At 52.1% G+C, this 17,666-nt stretch overlaps 2 protein-coding genes across 2 annotated transcripts; one reads left to right on the top strand and one right to left on the bottom strand.

The window, feature by feature from the left end:
- Nucleotides 1-917: 917 nt before the first annotated feature.
- On the bottom strand, nucleotides 918-7,970 carry Farsa (phenylalanyl-tRNA synthetase subunit alpha). The gene is made up of 13 exons (XM_048342393.1): nucleotides 7,817-7,970; nucleotides 5,369-5,506; nucleotides 5,186-5,284; nucleotides 4,512-4,630; nucleotides 3,804-3,896; nucleotides 3,579-3,707; nucleotides 3,380-3,495; nucleotides 2,642-2,726; nucleotides 2,450-2,549; nucleotides 2,180-2,348; nucleotides 2,012-2,089; nucleotides 1,812-1,926; nucleotides 918-1,252 (listed from the first exon to the last, which is right to left on the bottom strand). The coding sequence occupies exons 1-13, from the start codon at nucleotides 7,961-7,963 to the stop codon at nucleotides 1,111-1,113; spliced, it is 1,530 nt and encodes a 509-aa protein (XP_048198350.1). The 5' UTR covers nucleotides 7,964-7,970; the 3' UTR covers nucleotides 918-1,110.
- A 4,708-nt stretch (nucleotides 7,971-12,678) lies between these two features.
- On the top strand, nucleotides 12,679-16,958 carry Calr (calreticulin). Its single transcript, XM_048342400.1, has 9 exons — nucleotides 12,679-12,837; nucleotides 13,255-13,356; nucleotides 13,533-13,736; nucleotides 14,209-14,303; nucleotides 14,399-14,608; nucleotides 14,697-14,810; nucleotides 14,961-15,104; nucleotides 15,975-16,067; nucleotides 16,155-16,958. The coding sequence occupies exons 1-9, from the start codon at nucleotides 12,747-12,749 to the stop codon at nucleotides 16,353-16,355; spliced, it is 1,254 nt and encodes a 417-aa protein (XP_048198357.1). The 5' UTR covers nucleotides 12,679-12,746; the 3' UTR covers nucleotides 16,356-16,958.
- Nucleotides 16,959-17,666: the final 708 nt, after the last annotated feature.

Here is a 17,666-nt window from a genome sequence, read left to right as displayed (position 1 = left end):
CTGAGTAGCTAGGATTATAGGTGTGAGCCATTAGTGCTAGGCTCTGGCTTTTTACTGGCTAATTAGAGGTCAGTCTCTTGGATTTGTCTGCCTGGGTTTATTTTGAACTTCAGTTCTCAGATTTCAGCCTCCTGATTAGCTACGATTAGTGGATTTTTTTTTCTTTTTTAACTTGAATGCTGGGGTTACAGGAATATACTACCAAAACCTTTTTTTGTGGGGGAGGGGGGTTGGGGAATTGGTCATGGGGCTTTAAGTCTGGGCCTGGGCACTGTTCCTGAGCTCTTCAGCTCAAGGCCTAGTAGTCTACCACTTGAGCCACAGTTCTACTTCGGTTTTCCTTTGGGTGGTTAATTGGAAATAAGAGTCTTGCGGACTTTCGTGCCCAGGCTGGCCTTGAACCACAATCTTCAGATCTCAGCCTCCTGGGTAATTAAGATTACAGGCATGAGCTACTAGCGCCCAGCTCCCCTCCACCCCAATATCAGCATCTGAACTCAGCCTTCAACTGGCACTCTACCACTAGAGCAGGGTCTTTAGCCTGGCTTTGTGTGCAAGTTCTAGAGTTTGAACTCAAGGCCTGGGCACTATCCTCTGAGTTCTTGTGCTCAAGGCTAGTGCTCTACCACTGGAGCCACATTACTTATATTTTTGGTGCTTAGTTGGAATACAGATGTGAGCCACTGACACTCGGTACTTTAGGAATATGAGCCATCCATTTTATGGTTTTGGAGAGCTCGGCTCTGGTAGGTGACTAACGATTACCATCAATGGAGTTGCTCTTTCTCCAGACAACCTGGCTCAGCCTGGGAAGGCCCCACCTCCACTCTGCAGCCCTCTCTCTAGGGCTCCCTCACCCAGTTTCTTCCAGATCCAGCTCAAGACTGAGCTGGAAGGACCCCACTTGGACCCTTAGGGAGACTCCACGGGAGGGCCACTGCCCACTTTATTGCACAGCAGGGCAACACGCCCAGCTTTGCAGCTGGACAGCCCACAGGTGGCACAAGGAGCCAGCAGCTGGCTAGATGAGTGGGGGAGAGGGAAGGGCTGGCCTCACAGAGGCCTCATAAATACAGTGAGGTCACTGGTGAGGGGCAGCGGGGCCTCGGGTCATGCAGCCTCCTGTGTGTGTGGGGGCGCAGGCGTGTCAGCATCCAGGCGGCACAGGGGACTGTCGTACACCATCTGCAGGTTCACCTTGTGACCCACGAGTTCCCGGATGTTGTTGATACTGTACTTGATCATGGTCGGGCTGGAAGGGGAAGTGAGTTTTACCTCGGAGGCAGCTCAGATTCTTTGCTCAGAACCTGAGGGCTCCATCTGCTGAGGAAAAGCCAGTCTTCTCTGTGACCCCCAATACCTTCATGGGTCCTGTCACCTCCCTGCCCTCATGTCCTCCCATTTGCCCCCTTGCTCCCTCCCCTTAGCCACCTTGCTCTTGGGCTGCTCTCTAGACCCACCAGGCCCAGCCAAGCTTCAGGGCCTTTGCACTGTCTGTATGAGACATCCCCAGTCTGCTCAGGGGACGCCTCCTCTGTGAAGCCATCCCTAACTCCCTTATCTGAGCCAGGTCTTGTCCCCTCTGTGGCAGTGCCCGCACTGCAACACACAGCCTAGACTATTGGCTGAGTTTACTCCCTGGGCTTGCCAGTGTTCATCAGGATTGCTCTAGGACCCAAGCACAGTGGCAGACAAAGGTACTGCCACACGTGTCAACACACCAGAACAGATCCTACCAGAGGCTTGCCAGAGAAATGAATGAGTGAATGAGTGAGTGAACCAGCCCAAGGCAGGCAACCCTGGGCACTCACCGCTCCAGGGAGAGGCCCCAGGCAATGACTGACACATTCTCAGGGAGCCCCATGGGCAGGAGCATCTCTGGCCGAAAGAGGCCCGAGTTCCCGACTTCCACCCACTTCTTCAAGCCTGCAGGACAGAATAAAGATGAGGTGTCACATGGCAGGGGGAGGGCAGGAAGGGAGACGCAGGCCAAGCTGTGGGTGCCCCAGACCTTGGTGGTAGCTGAACACCTCCATGCTGGGCTCTGTGTAGGGGTTGTAGGCCGGCTTGAAGCGGAGCTGTGTGATTCCTGGAGGGGACAGGAGATGGGTGATGACGGCAGCGACCTCCCGTGTTCCCCTCATGTGCCCTCCCCTGGGCCCCTGCCCAGCCAGCTCACCCAGCTTAGTGAAGAACTCTCGCAAGACGCCCATGAGGTGGCCCAGGGTGAGCCCATGGTCCGCCACCACGCCCTCGATCTGGTGGAACTCAGCCAGGTGCGTGGCATCCAGAGTTTCGTTGCGGAACACGCGGTCAATGGAGAAGTACTTGGCTGGCGTGAAGGGCTTCTGGGGGGGCAACAGCCAGGCCAGGTCGGGCCCAGGTGGGGGTCAGAAGGCCCAGAGGCCAGCCAGAGCCAGCCACCCCGCCTGCCCAGGCCACTCCGCACCTTCTGGGCCAGGTGGTAAAGGGCCCGGGCGCTGGCCGAGGTGGTGTGGGTGCGCAGGAGGTTCTTCTTGGCCTCCTCCAGCTTCCAGCTGTACTTGTAACTGCAGAGAAAACAGAAGGCGTGTGGGCCACATGGGGCCCTGGCCCCAGCCTCCCGCCCCAGTCCCCAGGCCCAGTCTCTGGCCAGCCTCACCCCTGGGAACCGTAGCCTCCCTGAGAGTGGGTACGCTTCACCCGCTGCACGTAGTCCATGGGCAGCTGCAGGGCCTCAGCTGGATCTGGCAAGACACAGCACCAAACAGCAGACATGAGACTTGAACTCAGGACTTGCACTTGCTAGGCAGGTGCTCTACCACTTAAACCATGCTCCTCTGACACCTCTAGCCCAGAACCCTCTGGGGCTCCCATCTTACCCAAAGGTACCTGCACCAGACCTGTCCCTGCCTTTGTGTTCTCCCTCCCATGCCTCTCTGATAGTACTCTAGCCTCAGGACCTTGGCACTGGCCATGCCCCCATCTAGAGCTCCCACTCTGCAAATATGGCCTCCTCCCTCACTTTGACTTTGTTTAAACTGAGATCAGAATTTATCACCCACCCACCCCACTGTCTCCTTCCTGGCCACGACTTGGGTGTGAACAGAGATGGTAGCACAAAGGAGGGGAACGGAGAACCATCTGCTGTGGATTTCCTTTACCTGTTGGGTACTGGGGAGAGAAGCCAGGCCCTGGCACAGACTAAGTGAGTGCTGAACCACTGCACTCAACCTCAGTTGCCAGGGTGGCCCTAAAGATCTGGAGCAAACATACTTGGTAGAGGGCGCAGCTGGAGCTAAGGCCCTGGGGTACACACCCCTGGGATGTTCAGAGGAAAGCAGACATTGGCAATGGTGAGCAGAGACCAAGGGCCCCTCAGCCACCCCAGCCAGACCACCTCGCAAGAAGAAGGTGTCGTGCTGGTCCCTTGCAGGGTGCTGCTGGGGCTGGAAGAGGGCGTCAAAGTTCCAGAAAGAGCTTTCAATGAAGTTGTCTGTTGGCATCTCGGTGAATCTAGGGGAAGACAAGCCTGATGTAATCTTGCCTGTGCCCAGGTGCTGTACCCATGCCATGCCCACCCTGAGTCCTGTGCTCACCCCATTTCCAGGAAGATTTGCCGGAACTGGGAGCGGACCTTGAGTAAGGGGTGCAGGTGACCACTGTCGGGGGGCACACCATGAGCTGAGAAGTTATAGGGCTTGAAGGGCCGATTCCGCCAGGAGCCACTGTGGAGGGGATATGGGGTGCCCCAGCCTGGTGAAGGCTGCCTAGCACCTCCCCCTCCCCAGCCTCACCTGGGCACAGCCTGGCACCTGGGCTACCTGGAGATCATCTCTGGGCTCAGCTCTGCCTCCTGCTTGGAGATACTGGTGCTGAAGGCCTTGCCTTTGCTTACCCAGTAGGTCTTCAGGGTCCTGCACCCAGGGGAGAAAGAGACAGGTCATCTCGGGTGGCCACCTGCCTGTGTTCACTCATATAGTCATTCAACAAATATGCAGGCAGCCTAATGTGTGCCAGTGTCTGGTCAAGACACAGCCAATACCTGGGAATGCATGTCGGGTGAAATCTAGAAGGCTCTGTCATCCCACAGCCCAGTGAGAAGGAGCTGTTGTACAGACAGGGAAACTGAGCCCAAAAAAGGCCAAGTGGCTTGGCCAAGGTCAGGAAAGGTAGACCTTTTTGTGTATGTGCTAGCACTAAAACTTGAGCCCAAGTCTTTGTACTATCACTAGCTTTTCTGCTCGAGGCTGGTGTTGCACCACTTGAGGCACAGCTCTATTCTGGCTATTTTTTTTTTAAGACTAGTTATTTGGAGGTAAGAGTAGGCTCTAACTTGATCTTCAGATCTCAGCCTCTTGAGTAGCTAGAATTATAGGTGTGAGCCACTGGTGCCTGGCTAAGGATGGACCCGGAAGATCCATGGGAAGACAAGTTCTTAGCAGCATGGGCAAAGACCCTGGGGTCACATATGCAGATGTAAAGAGCAACTGGGGGGAGTCAGGGTCTCCTCCACAGCCCTAGCCACTCACACTTCGGTCAGCAGCTTCCTCTTCCGCAGTTCATTTCTTTCTTTTTCAGCCAGTTTCTCTGCCTGTCCCCCACGAACCAACTGGAGCCGCCACTGCACCTCATCCTCTACTGTCTCCACCTGCGGGAAGCGAGGTATGAGGCGGGGTACCCCTGCAGGCTCCCCCACCACGTGTGCCAGTGTTGGGGTCAGCTGCACCTTTAAGGGGCCACAGCTGACCTCGGCCTGTCCCTCCCCTTCCTGTCTTTAACAGGAAGAGAAGCCCCTGTCCCTGGGGCTAGCACATGTGCTATGGTGGAGGGGTACCCCAGGGGCCCATCCATAGGGGGCTGGACCTCTGCCAACAAAGGAAGTCTCCTGACATCATTTGAGGGACAGCTCCTTGGGACCAATCAGAGGCCCCCCTCTCTTGTGCCCGCCTTTGGGGTATATCTGGGAGGCTCCTCATTTGAATAAGCAGAAGCCCTAGAGGTTTTCTCCAGGAGCCGCGCATCTGTGTTGTTCTTGGTGGTTTTGGGGCACCCTGCGACCACACGCCACCAAGGCTACCTGTGGCCATCGCTCCCCCATGAGCGATAATGGACCACCCAGGAAGGGGCGGACAAGCCCCTTCCCCCCCCCCAAGCAAGGGGAAGTCGAGAGAGAGCCCACATGCCAGTGTTCAGGGAGACTTACCATACGGAACACACGGGGCCCCTCAGCTGCACTCTTATCCACACGTATCCACTTGTTTGACATGGCCTTGCTGAAGCCCACCTTCCCGCTGGGCAGCCGCTGGGGGGAGGGGGGAAGATAAGGCAGGGGTGAGCGAATGAGTACCCTGCAAAGCCCCCCCCATCCCTGCCTCCAAGCAAATACCATGAGCTCGCTCTGAGCCAAGCCCTCCGGGGGTACACTCTGAAACACGCGGGCCTCATGGCTGCCCTCCCGAGCAATCTCCTCGCCCTCAGTAGTCAGCTCCCAGCGCTTGGTGGAGCGAAGCTCAGCCTCGATCACCTGCAGGGAGAAGGGGAGCACCCAGGTCAAAGTGGGGTTCAGAGACAGACCTCTCCCCAAGGCAGCACCTGAGCCTGAGAATTGAAACCCAGCCTCTGAGGCTACTTTGCATCCCAGCAAAGGGACCCCAAGGCAGGACTTCCCCTAGCCCAGTCTTGATGTCCTTCATGTGACAAAGTTCTTTTTGGGGGGCTGGGGGGGAGTGCTGTTATGGGAGCTTGAACTAGGGCCTTGTGTTTGCTTGACTTTCTCACTCAAGGATAGTGCTCTACTACTTGAACCAGAGCACCACCTCCAGCTTTTGGGTGCTGGAGATGAAACCTTAGCCTCCTGTATGATAGGCAAGTGCTCCATGCCTCGCCTTTTTGCTTGATTAATTTTGAGACAGGGTCTTGCAGCCCAGGCTGCCTCTGCCTCTCACAGAACTGTGATTCTAGGTGTGCACCACCACACTGAGCTAAACACTTCATAAATTCTAATTACTATTCTATTGTTACTGTATCGCTGCTTCTACTGTCATTACATAGAACTAAATTGTCATTATTTAATCCTTTGACTCATACAAATTCTATCACTTTGTATTCATAAAATACTGTCATGCAGACACCATAATGTCTTATTTTTAATTTTCTCAGTCATACTTGAAACTGAACTCAGGGCCTCATGCTTGCTAGGCAGGAGCCGGACCACTTGAGCCATGCTCCTCCACTCCCAGAACTTTTTACTTTAGTTTGTTTTTCACATAGGGTCTCTTACTTTTACCCAGCCTGTCTTGGACTCTGATAATCTTATCTCAGCTCCCAAAATAGGAGGATTATAGGTGAGCCCATCCATACCTGGCTTCCACCATAACTTTGATCTCCACAATCTGAACACAAATTTAGAATCCAGTTTCACCAGCCCCTACTAGTGACACTGTTCCAGTTACTGATCTATGCTGAGTATCATTTATCCTATCTGCAAAATGGGGACAGTAACAATGCCATCATCCCAGAATTACAGCAAAGATTAGACAACAAGTAACACGTAGACCAAGGTAGGTACAGAGCTTCTCTTTAAAAATAAGCAGCCCAGGGGCTGGGAATATGGCCTAGTGGTAAAGTGCTTACCTCACATACATGAAGCCCTGGGTTTGATTCCTCAGCACCACATAAACAGAAAAAGCCAGAAGTATCACTGTGGCTCAAGTGGTAGTGTTAGCCTTGAGCAAAAAGAAGCCTGGGACAGTGCTCAGGCCCTCTGTCGAAGCCCCAGGACTGGCAAACAAACAAACAGCCCAGACTCTGGTGTCATGGATCTAGCTTCCTGGGTGAGTCCCCAGAATGTTTCTCTGTGACTCCATCCCCCTCCACCTAGCCCCATCAAAATGCTGGGATTTACCCCTATCTCCCGACCCCCACTGTCACCTTGACTCTCAGGCCAACTGCTTCCCCCAAATCAAACACCATACCACCTAAGCTTGGGTCCTCACCTCCTAGCCTCCAGTCTTGCCCCTGCCAGTCCTTCCTAAAGGTGGTATAGAAGCCACACATATCTGACAGGCTCCAACCCCTGCTGTAAGCACCCTAGTACTCCTGGGAGATAAATGCCCTACATGGCCTTGCAATTCAGTCATGATGTTGTCTCTCTTGTCCTCTGGTTGAGAGCAAGACAAGGCTTAGATGTAAGAGGCCTGCAGGCTCTACCTCCCTACTCCTTCAATCCCAGTTCAACTCTTCACTTGCTACGTGACCCTGGGAAAGTTGCTAAACCCTTCTGATCCAGACCCCTCGTCCACACCCCCCCCCCCAAGAGAACCCAGTGCTTCCCACATTTCTGTCTCTTCCCCACGATCCCTAAAAAGTATGCTTTTCCTCTCCACAGAGGTGGGATGGGATGCTGTCCCATCCTCCACTGGGGCTTTTTCCCTGCACCCCAAGTCTGCGAGAGCCATCACAGCTAGGTTCCCCCGACACACACACACACACACACACCCCTCTGATCATTTGGGAACCTCTCTGATTAGATCGTAAGCTCCATTAGGGCAGCAATACCGTCTTCCTGGCCCGCCACCATACCCCAACCCCAGCCCCAGGTACCGAGGTCATTCATCAGACTCCACAGACGTTTCCCGACCGAGGGACACCCGTATACCCCCAAATTCATCCGTTCCATAGTCCCCGGCGGGACACAACATGTCCCGAACTGGACCTGAGGCCGCTGGGCCTGGGGCCAGGGTTTTTCTCTGCAAAGCGATCGCAGCTGCAAAAGCGAGGTGACACCCCCCACTCCCATCACCATCACCATCACGACTACGGGGTACGAGCTCACCTCGCCTAGAGCCTGCAGGCTCTTCACGGCGCCCACCACCGCCTGGTGCTCCACGCCCAGCTGGGTCGCCAGCTCCGCGCTGTCCAGGCCGCCATCGGCCGCGTCCAGGCGCCGAAGCAGCAGATCCGCCACCGGACCGTCCGCCATGGCTGCAACCAGTGCGCACCGCGTGTTCAAAGCCTGGGGGCGGGGCCTGAGGGGCGGAACAGGAAGAGCGGCCATCTTGAGTGTGGCGTCCTGTCGTGCATGCCTCTGGGCGTCGCCATCTTAAGTGTGGCGATGGACACTCAGGATTGGTTGGGCTCAGTCTGTTTCGTTAGGTTGACCAGCCAGGTCCTACGGATGACTTGAAAGGGGACAGTTTTGTTTAGGGTGCAACCACACCCCTTAGATTTAAGTTCACTTTCTTGGGGGGGGGGAGGGGGAGTCGTTTTCTTTGGACTTCTGCCCACCTAGGATTCTCTCTTGAACTAGGCAATGGGTTCCAGAAAGAATCATTGTGCTAACCACTTCCAAGTTTTTGTTTTTAAACTTTATTATTTTAATGTTGTTATTAGCATGAATTCCTTGTGCAAGAGGTGTCATTGTGATATTTCCGTGCTTCCATGGATACAAGGTATCTTGACCAAATAGACCCTCTCTGTCACTCTCCCTCATTCCCTCTCCACCCTAGTTTGAGATTTTCAAAGGGAGTCTGGGGCTGGGGCTAGCCTTGAGCACAAAGAGGTTCAGGGACAGGACCCAGGCCCAAAGTTCAAGCCCCAGAACTGGCAAAGACAAAAACAGTATGGGCTAGGTGCTGGTGGTTCACACCTGCAATCCTAGGTACTGAGGAGGCTGAGATCTGAGGATCACAATTCAAAATCAGCCCAGGCTGGAGAGTCCATAAGACTCTTATAAACACTAAAAAAGCCAAAAGTGGATCTGTGGCTCAAGTGGTAGGGTATTAACTTCGAGCATAAAAAAAACTCAAGGATAGCACCCAAGCTCTAAGTTCAAGCCCTAGGACTGGCACCAAAAAAATACACTATGAACAAAAGAGCTGAGAGTGTGGCTCAGGTGATGGAGTGCTTGCCTTGTATAAGACACCTGAGTTCAAACCCTATCCTGACCAAAAAAAAAAGAGAGAAAAAAATCTAAGTTGATTATTTTCAAAATGTATGCTGTAGATACTGATTTAACTCCCATTTTACAGGTGGGAAAACAGGCTCAGAGGATAATATGATAGAAACTATAAGTTTTTTCAGACCCTGTTCCCTTGCTAATGTTCTCGGGAGATGTACTATCAGGGCAATATAGAAATGAAATGAAAGCCATGAGAAAAAATTACAATTTTTCTTATAGTGACTTCAGTGTGATGGCTCATGTCTGTAATCCCAATACTCTGGAGGCTGAGGCAGGAGAATCTCAAGTTCAAGGCCACTCTGGGATGCATATGGAACTGCTATCTAAAGAATAAGGTTTCCAGGACTCTGGGGCTTGCATCTGGCTCCTTGCCAGAGCTAGCTGGAGAATTTATTTCTTAGAAATTAATCTCACACATCTAGATTAGCTTAAATTTGGAATCTTGACCTTGGATGAATAAGGGTGATTTATTTGATGCATTTCACACACTAAATTTAGAGTATTAAGTTCTAAAGACACCATAATTTTGAGGTATCTATGGACTCTTCCTAGATCCTAAGTTTTTGGATGATGGGTGAGCAAACATGCACTCATTTCTGCCCTATAAACATTTCTTGGATGTCATTCATGATAGAGAATAAGTAGCAAACTTTAGTACCAGCCAGGCCCCAGTAAGCTGGCTCACCCAGGTTATCCTACATACGCAGAAGACTAAGACCTGGAAGAGAGTGGTTTGAAACCAACCAGGGCAGAAGTTCTCAAAGATTCTTTCTCCAATAGACCAGGAAGATCCTGGACTGGAGGTATGGTTTGAGCATATGATGGTAGAGCATCAGCTGAGCAGCAGTAAAGAAGTGAGAGCATGAGGCCCTGGGAAGGAGAAGAAAAAAACCAAAACATTGCTAATGAAATATTTGCTACTCTTTTCTCATATTAAGTCTTTAAAATCAAACATATGTTTTACACTTGTAGCAAATCTCATTGAGACCATCCACATTTCAAATGACCAATGATTGATCATGTGCGGGAAGAGACTATGTTAGAAAAAGCAATAGTTTTAGCTGGGCATAGATGGTTCATGCCTGTAATCCTAGCTACTCAGAAGGCTGAGACTTGAGGATTAGGGTTCAAAGTCAGCTGGAGTAGGAAAGTCCATGAGATTTATCTCTAATTAACCACTATAAAGCCGGAAGTGGTGCTGTGGCTCAAAGTAGTAGAGCTCTCATCAAGCAAAAAGAGCTCAGGGACAGTGCCCAGGCCCCATGACAGACTGACAAAGAAAAAAAAAAGGCAGTTTTTATTTTTTTGAGTCTCACTATGTGGTCCAGGCAGACTTTGAACTGTCCTCTCACCTTCCTCTGCAGCCTTAGTGTGCACTACATCTGGTTTTTGTCATGTGTGTGCGTGCGCACGCTTGAACTCACACCCTGGGTGCTCTCTCTGAATTTATTTTTGTTGGCTATAGGGCTTGAACTCTGGAAGCCCTGTTACTGAGCTCTTTTTGTTCAAGCTTAGTGCTCTATCACTTTGAGCTACAGAACCACTTCTGGTTTTCTGGCAAGTTCATTCCAGACAGTCTCATGGACTTTCCAGTTTGGGCTGGCTTGGAACTGCCATCTTCAGATCACAGCCTTCTGAGCAGCTAGTGAAGGAATGACTCCCACTTTATTCCCCCAGGTCAAGCACAACATCAGGCACTCCTCATATGCTTGCCCGCAGGCAGGCCATTCCAACCTTGGCTTAGCTGAAAGCTCCCTTACCCCAGATGGAGCATTCCACTCTGGACCTGGCTTAGGACATGGCCCTTGGCCCTCAAGAGACCATAGCCCATTTTTTTTAAATTTTCTGCTTCCTTGCTAAAACCCATATAAACCCAGTCCCAAATCCAGTATCTTGCAAAACCTCCGAACTGGGAAGGTCCATGCCCTTCGCTGGCAATAAACAGTCCTAGCCTGTGGCTGATCAAGTCTAGTCTATTCCTTTTCTGTTCTCCATTTTCCTAACAGCTAGGATTACAGGCCTGAGCCATCAGTGCCCAGCAACAAAATATTTTTATTAAAAATTTTTTTTTTATTTTTTTTGCCAGTCCTGGGCCTTGGACTCAGGGCCTGAGCACTGTCCCTGGCTTCTTCTTGCTCAAGGCTAGCACTCTGCCACTTGAGTCACAGCGCCACTTCTGACCATTTTCCGTATATGTGGTGCTGGGGAATCGAACCCAGGGCTTCAAGTATATGAGGCAAGAGCTCTTGCCACTAGGCCATATCCCCAGCCCACAAAATATTTTTAAAGCCTGTTGTGTGTCAAGTGTTGCATCTGGGCTCAGGCAGTGTTCATTCACCTCAAGCTGACATGTGTGTGACATGGGACAAGCGGGAGAGTGGGAGAGCAGGCCAGGGCTAGTTACTTTGGACTTAGGTATCTTCCAGAGGCATCCAAGATGGGCAAGACTTAAGTAGCGAACTTTTGGGGGATGGGGAGCAAAGCCTTTATTTCCCAGGTTTTCCTAAAGATCCCCTCTCCAGCCAGCCTTTTGCCAGTATTATCCCCTTCCCCCAACCCAGTTTACTCCAGTGTCCCCAACTCCAGGTCCCATTTCCTGTTTGGAAAACCCCTAGTATTCTTTCCTCTTTATAGCAAGGGGGACAGGGAGGGCTCCAGTATCAGGGTCTTATCTCCATGACCATCTGTAGACGAATTTCTTATTCCCAAGCATAACCCCCTGGTTACTACTGGTGACAGCCGTTTTAGTTGCAAAAGCCAGGCCGTTTGTGGGAAACCACAGAACAAGGACCCCTTCCATTTAGCAGCTGAAGAGTTGAAGCTGAGCTGACAGCCACAGCTAAGAGGAATCATGCTGTCCACCCCTCCACCCTGAGCCAACATCACCTGCAGTCACATCTTCAAGCTGGCACTTCCAAACCACTTGAATCACAGGCACCACTTCTGTTTTTTTTTTTTTTTTTTTTTAAATAAAAGTCTTTTCTTCCTTGGCTGGCTTCGAACCGTGATCTTCAGATCTCAGCCTCCCAAGCATGTAGGATTTATGGGCATGCTCAGCAGCACATCTAAGGGCTAGGAGTCACCTCTCCTGGTATCTCAGGAGCGCCTGTCACTTCAGAGGCTGCGGGGCACAGAGCAATACGGCAGGCAGTCTGCTTGTCTGGCTTGCATTGACTGTAACTTTGGGGTGCAAGGGGAGCCCCGGGATGGCAGCCCCTTAGGCTAAGATCAATCCTGGTGGAAAAGGGCGAGAAGCGATCGCGGCCGGGCGGGCGGGGAGTTCCGCCGAAGCGGGGAGTCAGGCGGAGGGGACGGAAAGGATAGGAAGGTGGGGCGGGGTCCCGAACCCGGGGACCAGACACCAGCGGCCGATCGCGCGGGTTCTTTAAACGACTAGATGGGGAGCGGACTCGCGAGGACGCAGGCGGGGTTGGGAAGAGGCCTGGTCACATGACTTCGCCGGAGGGGTCTCGTGGCCCCCACTCCACCAGAGGGCGTCCCCCACAACGCGTGGTCGACCCTCATTGGCTAGTACTGCAACCAATAGAAATTGGCCATCTGGGATCCCAGCGTTCCGAGGCACAACCTAGCATGGTGCGCGGCCAGCCGTCCAATGATAAGGGAGTATTGTGACTCTGGACCAATGATAAGGGTTCAGGGGCGGGCTCTGAGGCCGATCCAGGTTGGTGTGAGAGGCGGGCGGATATAAAAGGGAGCAGCCGGCGGCAGCATCCGTCCGTACTGCAGAGCTGCTGCTGGAGGATCGTTTTAAAGGGCCCGCGCGCCGCCGCCCCCTCGGCCCGCCATGCTGCTACCCGTGCCCTTACTGCTCGGCCTCTTCGGCCTGGCTATCGCTGAGCCCGCCGTGTACTTCAAGGAGCAGTTTCTGGACGGAGGTAACGCCTGCTTCTGGTCTCGAGGCCATCTCAACGACTCCGCCGGCGTCCCCTCCCCCCCAGCCCGGATCTGCCTTGTCTGTCGCCCTTAATTATTGTTCAGAGGGCCAACACGGTGGCCCTCCGGGACCCGAGCCGCGGGCAATTCCTGTTTCTCCTCCTTAGGGAGCTCGGAACAGGCAGCGGCCTCCCGCTGTGGGAGTTGGGTTCGCCCGAGGATCTCAAGCCGCGCACAAAAATGTCAACCGAGAGATTGGGGAGGGGAGACTTGAGGGAGTTCACTTTGCCTTGCCCCACCCACCCATCCCCCCAGCCGCCGCTTTGTAGCTCCAGGTGGATGGTGGGGCCGCGGGAACCAACCCTGCCGACCTGCCCGCCCCTCTGAGCCACCACCCCATTCCGCCCCCCCCCCTCCAGATGATTGGACTTCTCGCTGGATCGAATCCAAACACAAGTCAGATTTTGGCAAATTCGTTCTCAGTTCCGGCAAGTTCTACGGTGATCAGGAGAAAGATAAAGGTAGGAAGAGTCTGGGATCGGGTGCTGGGATGCAGGAGGAATTCCTGGCTGTAGAGCTGGAGTCCATCACACTGGAGCTGTGGGGTTGGTGGAGGAATGAAGAAGTGGGTGAGGTCATCTCTGCCCCAGGAAGGAGGGGACCCTCCATGGTGACCCCAGTGCTATCCCATTCTCAGGGCTGCAGACCAGCCAGGATGCCCGTTTTTACGCCCTGTCGGCCAGATTCGAGCCTTTCAGCAACAAGGGTCAGACGCTAGTGGTCCAGTTCACAGTAAAACACGAACAGAACATTGACTGTGGGGGCGGCTATGTGAAGCTGTTTCCCAGTAGTTTGGACCAGAAGGACATGCATGGAGACTCTGAATACAACATCATGTTTGGTAAGTGGTTCTTCTTTAGTTGGTGGGTGGAGAGAGTGTGGATTCCATGTAATCCAGGAGGGTAATCTTCAGTTTAGAAAATACCCTGAAGTTATCAGACTGACTTTCAGTGATGGCTGTCTAGACTGCTGGGTAGTGTAGTCACTGCCCTAGGTAGGGTATTTCCTGAGTTCACAAATGAGGAGTCAGTTTCCTATTGGGCCCTACATAGAGTCCCGTTAAGGACAGAATCAGGATCCCAATCTTATCTTTACAGCTTTAATAGACTTGAGTTTAGGAATTGGGTCTTTCTGACCTAATAGGGTAGCGCACAGCTGTAATCTCACTATATGGGAGTGTGGGAAGGTTGAGGCAGAATAGAGTTCACAGCAAGACCCTGTCCTTCCTTAAAACATACAAAAAGGAAAAGAAATCAGATTTTCTTGAAGTGCAGTGCAGTTTGTGACCCTCAATTGATCTGCTTCCTACCCAGGCCCAGACATTTGTGGTCCTGGCACCAAGAAGGTTCATGTCATTTTCAACTACAAGGGCAAGAATGTGCTGATAAACAAGGACATCCGGTGCAAGGTGTGCCTGGGGCTGGCATTAAAAGGCTCATTCATGGGAGGCCCCAGGCTAGCCAGGTGGGCGAGGCTCACCTCTCTCCTTCCCTCCCTCTTCAGGATGATGAGTTCACCCACCTGTACACGCTGATTGTGCGGCCTGACAACACCTATGAGGTGAAGATCGACAATAGCCAGGTGGAGTCAGGCTCCTTGGAGGACGATTGGGACTTCCTGCCCCCCAAGAAGATCAAGGACCCTGATGCTTCCAAACCAGAAGACTGGGACGAGCGGGCCAAGATCGATGACCCCACAGACTCCAAGCCTGAGGTTGGTGCTCGGGCAGTGCTTCTCCCCTGCCACCCTGGACAGAGTGGAGGATAGCAGGATCCACTCTGACCTCCTGGTGTACCCTTAGGACTGGGACAAGCCTGAACACATCCCTGACCCCGATGCAAAGAAGCCTGAGGACTGGGATGAGGAGATGGATGGAGAGTGGGAACCCCCAGTCATTCAGAACCCTGAGTACAAGGTGAGTGTGGGGACTGGGCCAGCTCAGTGGGTGGACACCTACTCAGCACACATGTGGCCCTGGGTTAGGACTGCACAAAGCAAGCCAGGGCTTGGGGCTCTGCTTCAGCAGTGTACCCATCTCTGCTCACCTTCTGGTTCTCTTCTGTAGGGTGAGTGGAAGCCACGGCAGATTGACAACCCTGATTACAAGGGCACATGGATTCATCCAGAGATCGACAACCCTGAGTACTCTCCTGATGCCAACATCTATGCATATGACAACTTTGCTGTGCTGGGCTTGGACCTCTGGCAGGTGAGTCAAGTATCCCCCAGAGTCTGGGTCACCTGGGAGACTAGAGAAAGGTACAAGTGTGTGGGCTTTGAATCTAGGCAGGTCTCTCTCCAAAGGGGGGATACTTTATTTTTTTTTCCAGTCCTGGGACTTGAACTCTATATAGGCACTATCCCTGAGCTCCTTTTGCCACAGCTCCACTTCCAGCTTTTTCTGTGATTAATTGGAAGAGTCTCACAGACTTAACCTGCCCAGGCTGCTTCAGACACATCCTCAGATTTCAGTTTCCTGAGGAGCTGAGATTGTAGGTGTGAGCCACTACATTCTGCTTTTGTGCCCTTCCTCCCTGGGCATTTGGAATTTGTATCAGCTCCTTGGGCTTGGTACGTTTCCTCTAGTATTTCCTAGTTTGTCTCTGTTTCAACTCCCTTGAGGTTCTCAAAGTGCTTTATGCAAATCAGTTCATCTGGCTACAGAGGAGTTAGCTGCAACTGAGTGTAGGCATATTAAGTGCCTACAAAAGATTTGTGCAATGGAGTGAGTCCCTACTTTACAGATGACCAAGCTGAGGTGCAGAAAAGTGAACGTTGACATGAAATGGCAGAGCTGGGGTTTGAACCCCAGCAGTGCAGTCCCACCTTGTCTTTTGAACATCAACGTCAGCAGTGTCCACAACCTTATTTTTCCTGAGTGTGTGTATGGGATATCAAGCTGAAAGCTGGTCAAAACTCTCGATCCCCCTACTTTAGCCTCCTGAGGCGGCTGGGATTATAAGTGTGTGCTACCCATACCTAGCATCTTGCAGATGCAGCCATTGTAGCAGACAGAAACACAAGTACACAGGTAGAGCCCTGTCCAGATGATCTGATCTCTTTTGTTTACCACCTCCAGGTCAAGTCTGGCACCATCTTTGACAACTTCCTCATCACCAATGATGAGACCTACGCAGAGGAGTTCGGCAATGAGACATGGGGTGTCACAAAGGTGGGGCCGGTTCTCCTTTGGGATCAGGAACAGGTGGGACTAGCAGGTGGGGGCCCAGGTGCTGAAAGGACTCCCATCTATACCCAGGCAGCAGAAAAGCAGATGAAGGACAAGCAGGATGAGGAGCAGAGGCTAAAAGAAGAGGAGGAAGACAAGAAGCGCAAGGAGGAAGAGGAGGCAGAGGACAAGGAGGATGAAGATGACAAAGATGAGGATGAAGATGAGGAGGACAAGGAGGAGGAGGAGGAGGAGGAAGATGCTACTGGCCAGGCTAAGGACGAGCTGTAGAGGCCAGACCACCCGCCTCCAGGGCTGGACTGAGGCCTGAGCGCTCCTGCCACAGAGCCGGTGCGCCAAATAATGTCTCTATGAGACTCCAGAACTTTCTTTTTTCCTAGGCGGCTTCAGATTTGGGGTGAATTTTGGTTTTGTTTCCCCGCCTATTTTTTTCTTCCCTTTTTTTTCTTTCTTTTTTTTTATTATCTTTTTTTTTTTTTTTTTTTTTACTGGTGTTTTGTCTTGAATTCTACAGTCCTCTTCACCCCGGCTCTGGTCACAGTTGATTGACATGTCTTTTCTGTCCCCTCTGGTCCCCTTAGTTATTCCCCTCCAACCCCAGGGACAGAAGTGTGGAGGAGAAGCCACAGGCTTAAGATACCATCTGCTCTCCTTCCTGGATCCCAGAGTTGGGGGGGAAGGAGAAAGGGGTGGCATCTTGGTCCCCCCAGCACTGAGGAGGAATGGGGCTCTTCCCATCCCCTCCCCCCCTTTTCCTCCCCTGCTCCCAGGACTGGGCCACTTCTGGGTGGGGTAACAGGTTTCAACTTGGCTCACACTGAGAATGTAAGAACTTACAAACAAAATTTCTATTAAATTAAGTTTTGTGTCTTCCCCCCCTTGAGTCTCCTTCTGGGAGGAGGATGGACAACAGGCAACTACGGTGGCAGTTTGGGGAAGGGCAGCTAACTTATTCTGCTGCTGGAGAAATAATTGAGGCCAGGTGCTATACCTGTAATCTACCTACATGGGAGGTGGAAATCAAGAAGATGGTGGGAATGTCCAGCAGTCCCAGTGGAAGACACTGGGCATGGTGATGCATGCCTGTTATCCCACGTAAACTATATATTCTATCCCTTCTATAAAAAAAATCACCAGTCCTAGGGCTGGGGATATGGCCTAGTGGCAAGAGTGCTTGCCTCATATACATGAGGCCCTGGGTTTGATTCCCCAGCACCACATATACAGAAAGTGGCCAGAAGTGGCGCTGTGGCTCAAGTGGCAGAGTGCTAGCCTTGAGCAAAAAGAAGCCAGGGACAGTGCTCAGGCCCTGAGTCCAAGGCCCAGGACTGGCAAATAAATAAATAAATAAATAAATATATATATATTTGAAAAGGCTCAGTACTACAGAGCACCTGCACAAGGCCCTTGGTTTGAACTCCAGTAAAGATGACAACCCAACCCAGTGGAAAATGCCTATTAGAACCTCGGCTCTTGCTTCCTGTATAAATTTCCTTATCCTTGGTTCATTTGGGCTAGAACTCACATCTTGACTTCATAAACTGAGAAACTTGACATGATGTGTGTAACTTGCCCAAAGTA

The sequence above is a fragment of the Perognathus longimembris genome, chromosome 3, assembly GCF_023159225.1.
Source record: "Perognathus longimembris pacificus isolate PPM17 chromosome 3, ASM2315922v1, whole genome shotgun sequence".
Classification (NCBI taxonomy): domain Eukaryota; kingdom Metazoa; phylum Chordata; class Mammalia; order Rodentia; family Heteromyidae; genus Perognathus; species Perognathus longimembris.
This window is presented reverse-complemented; position numbering and strand designations above follow the sequence as displayed.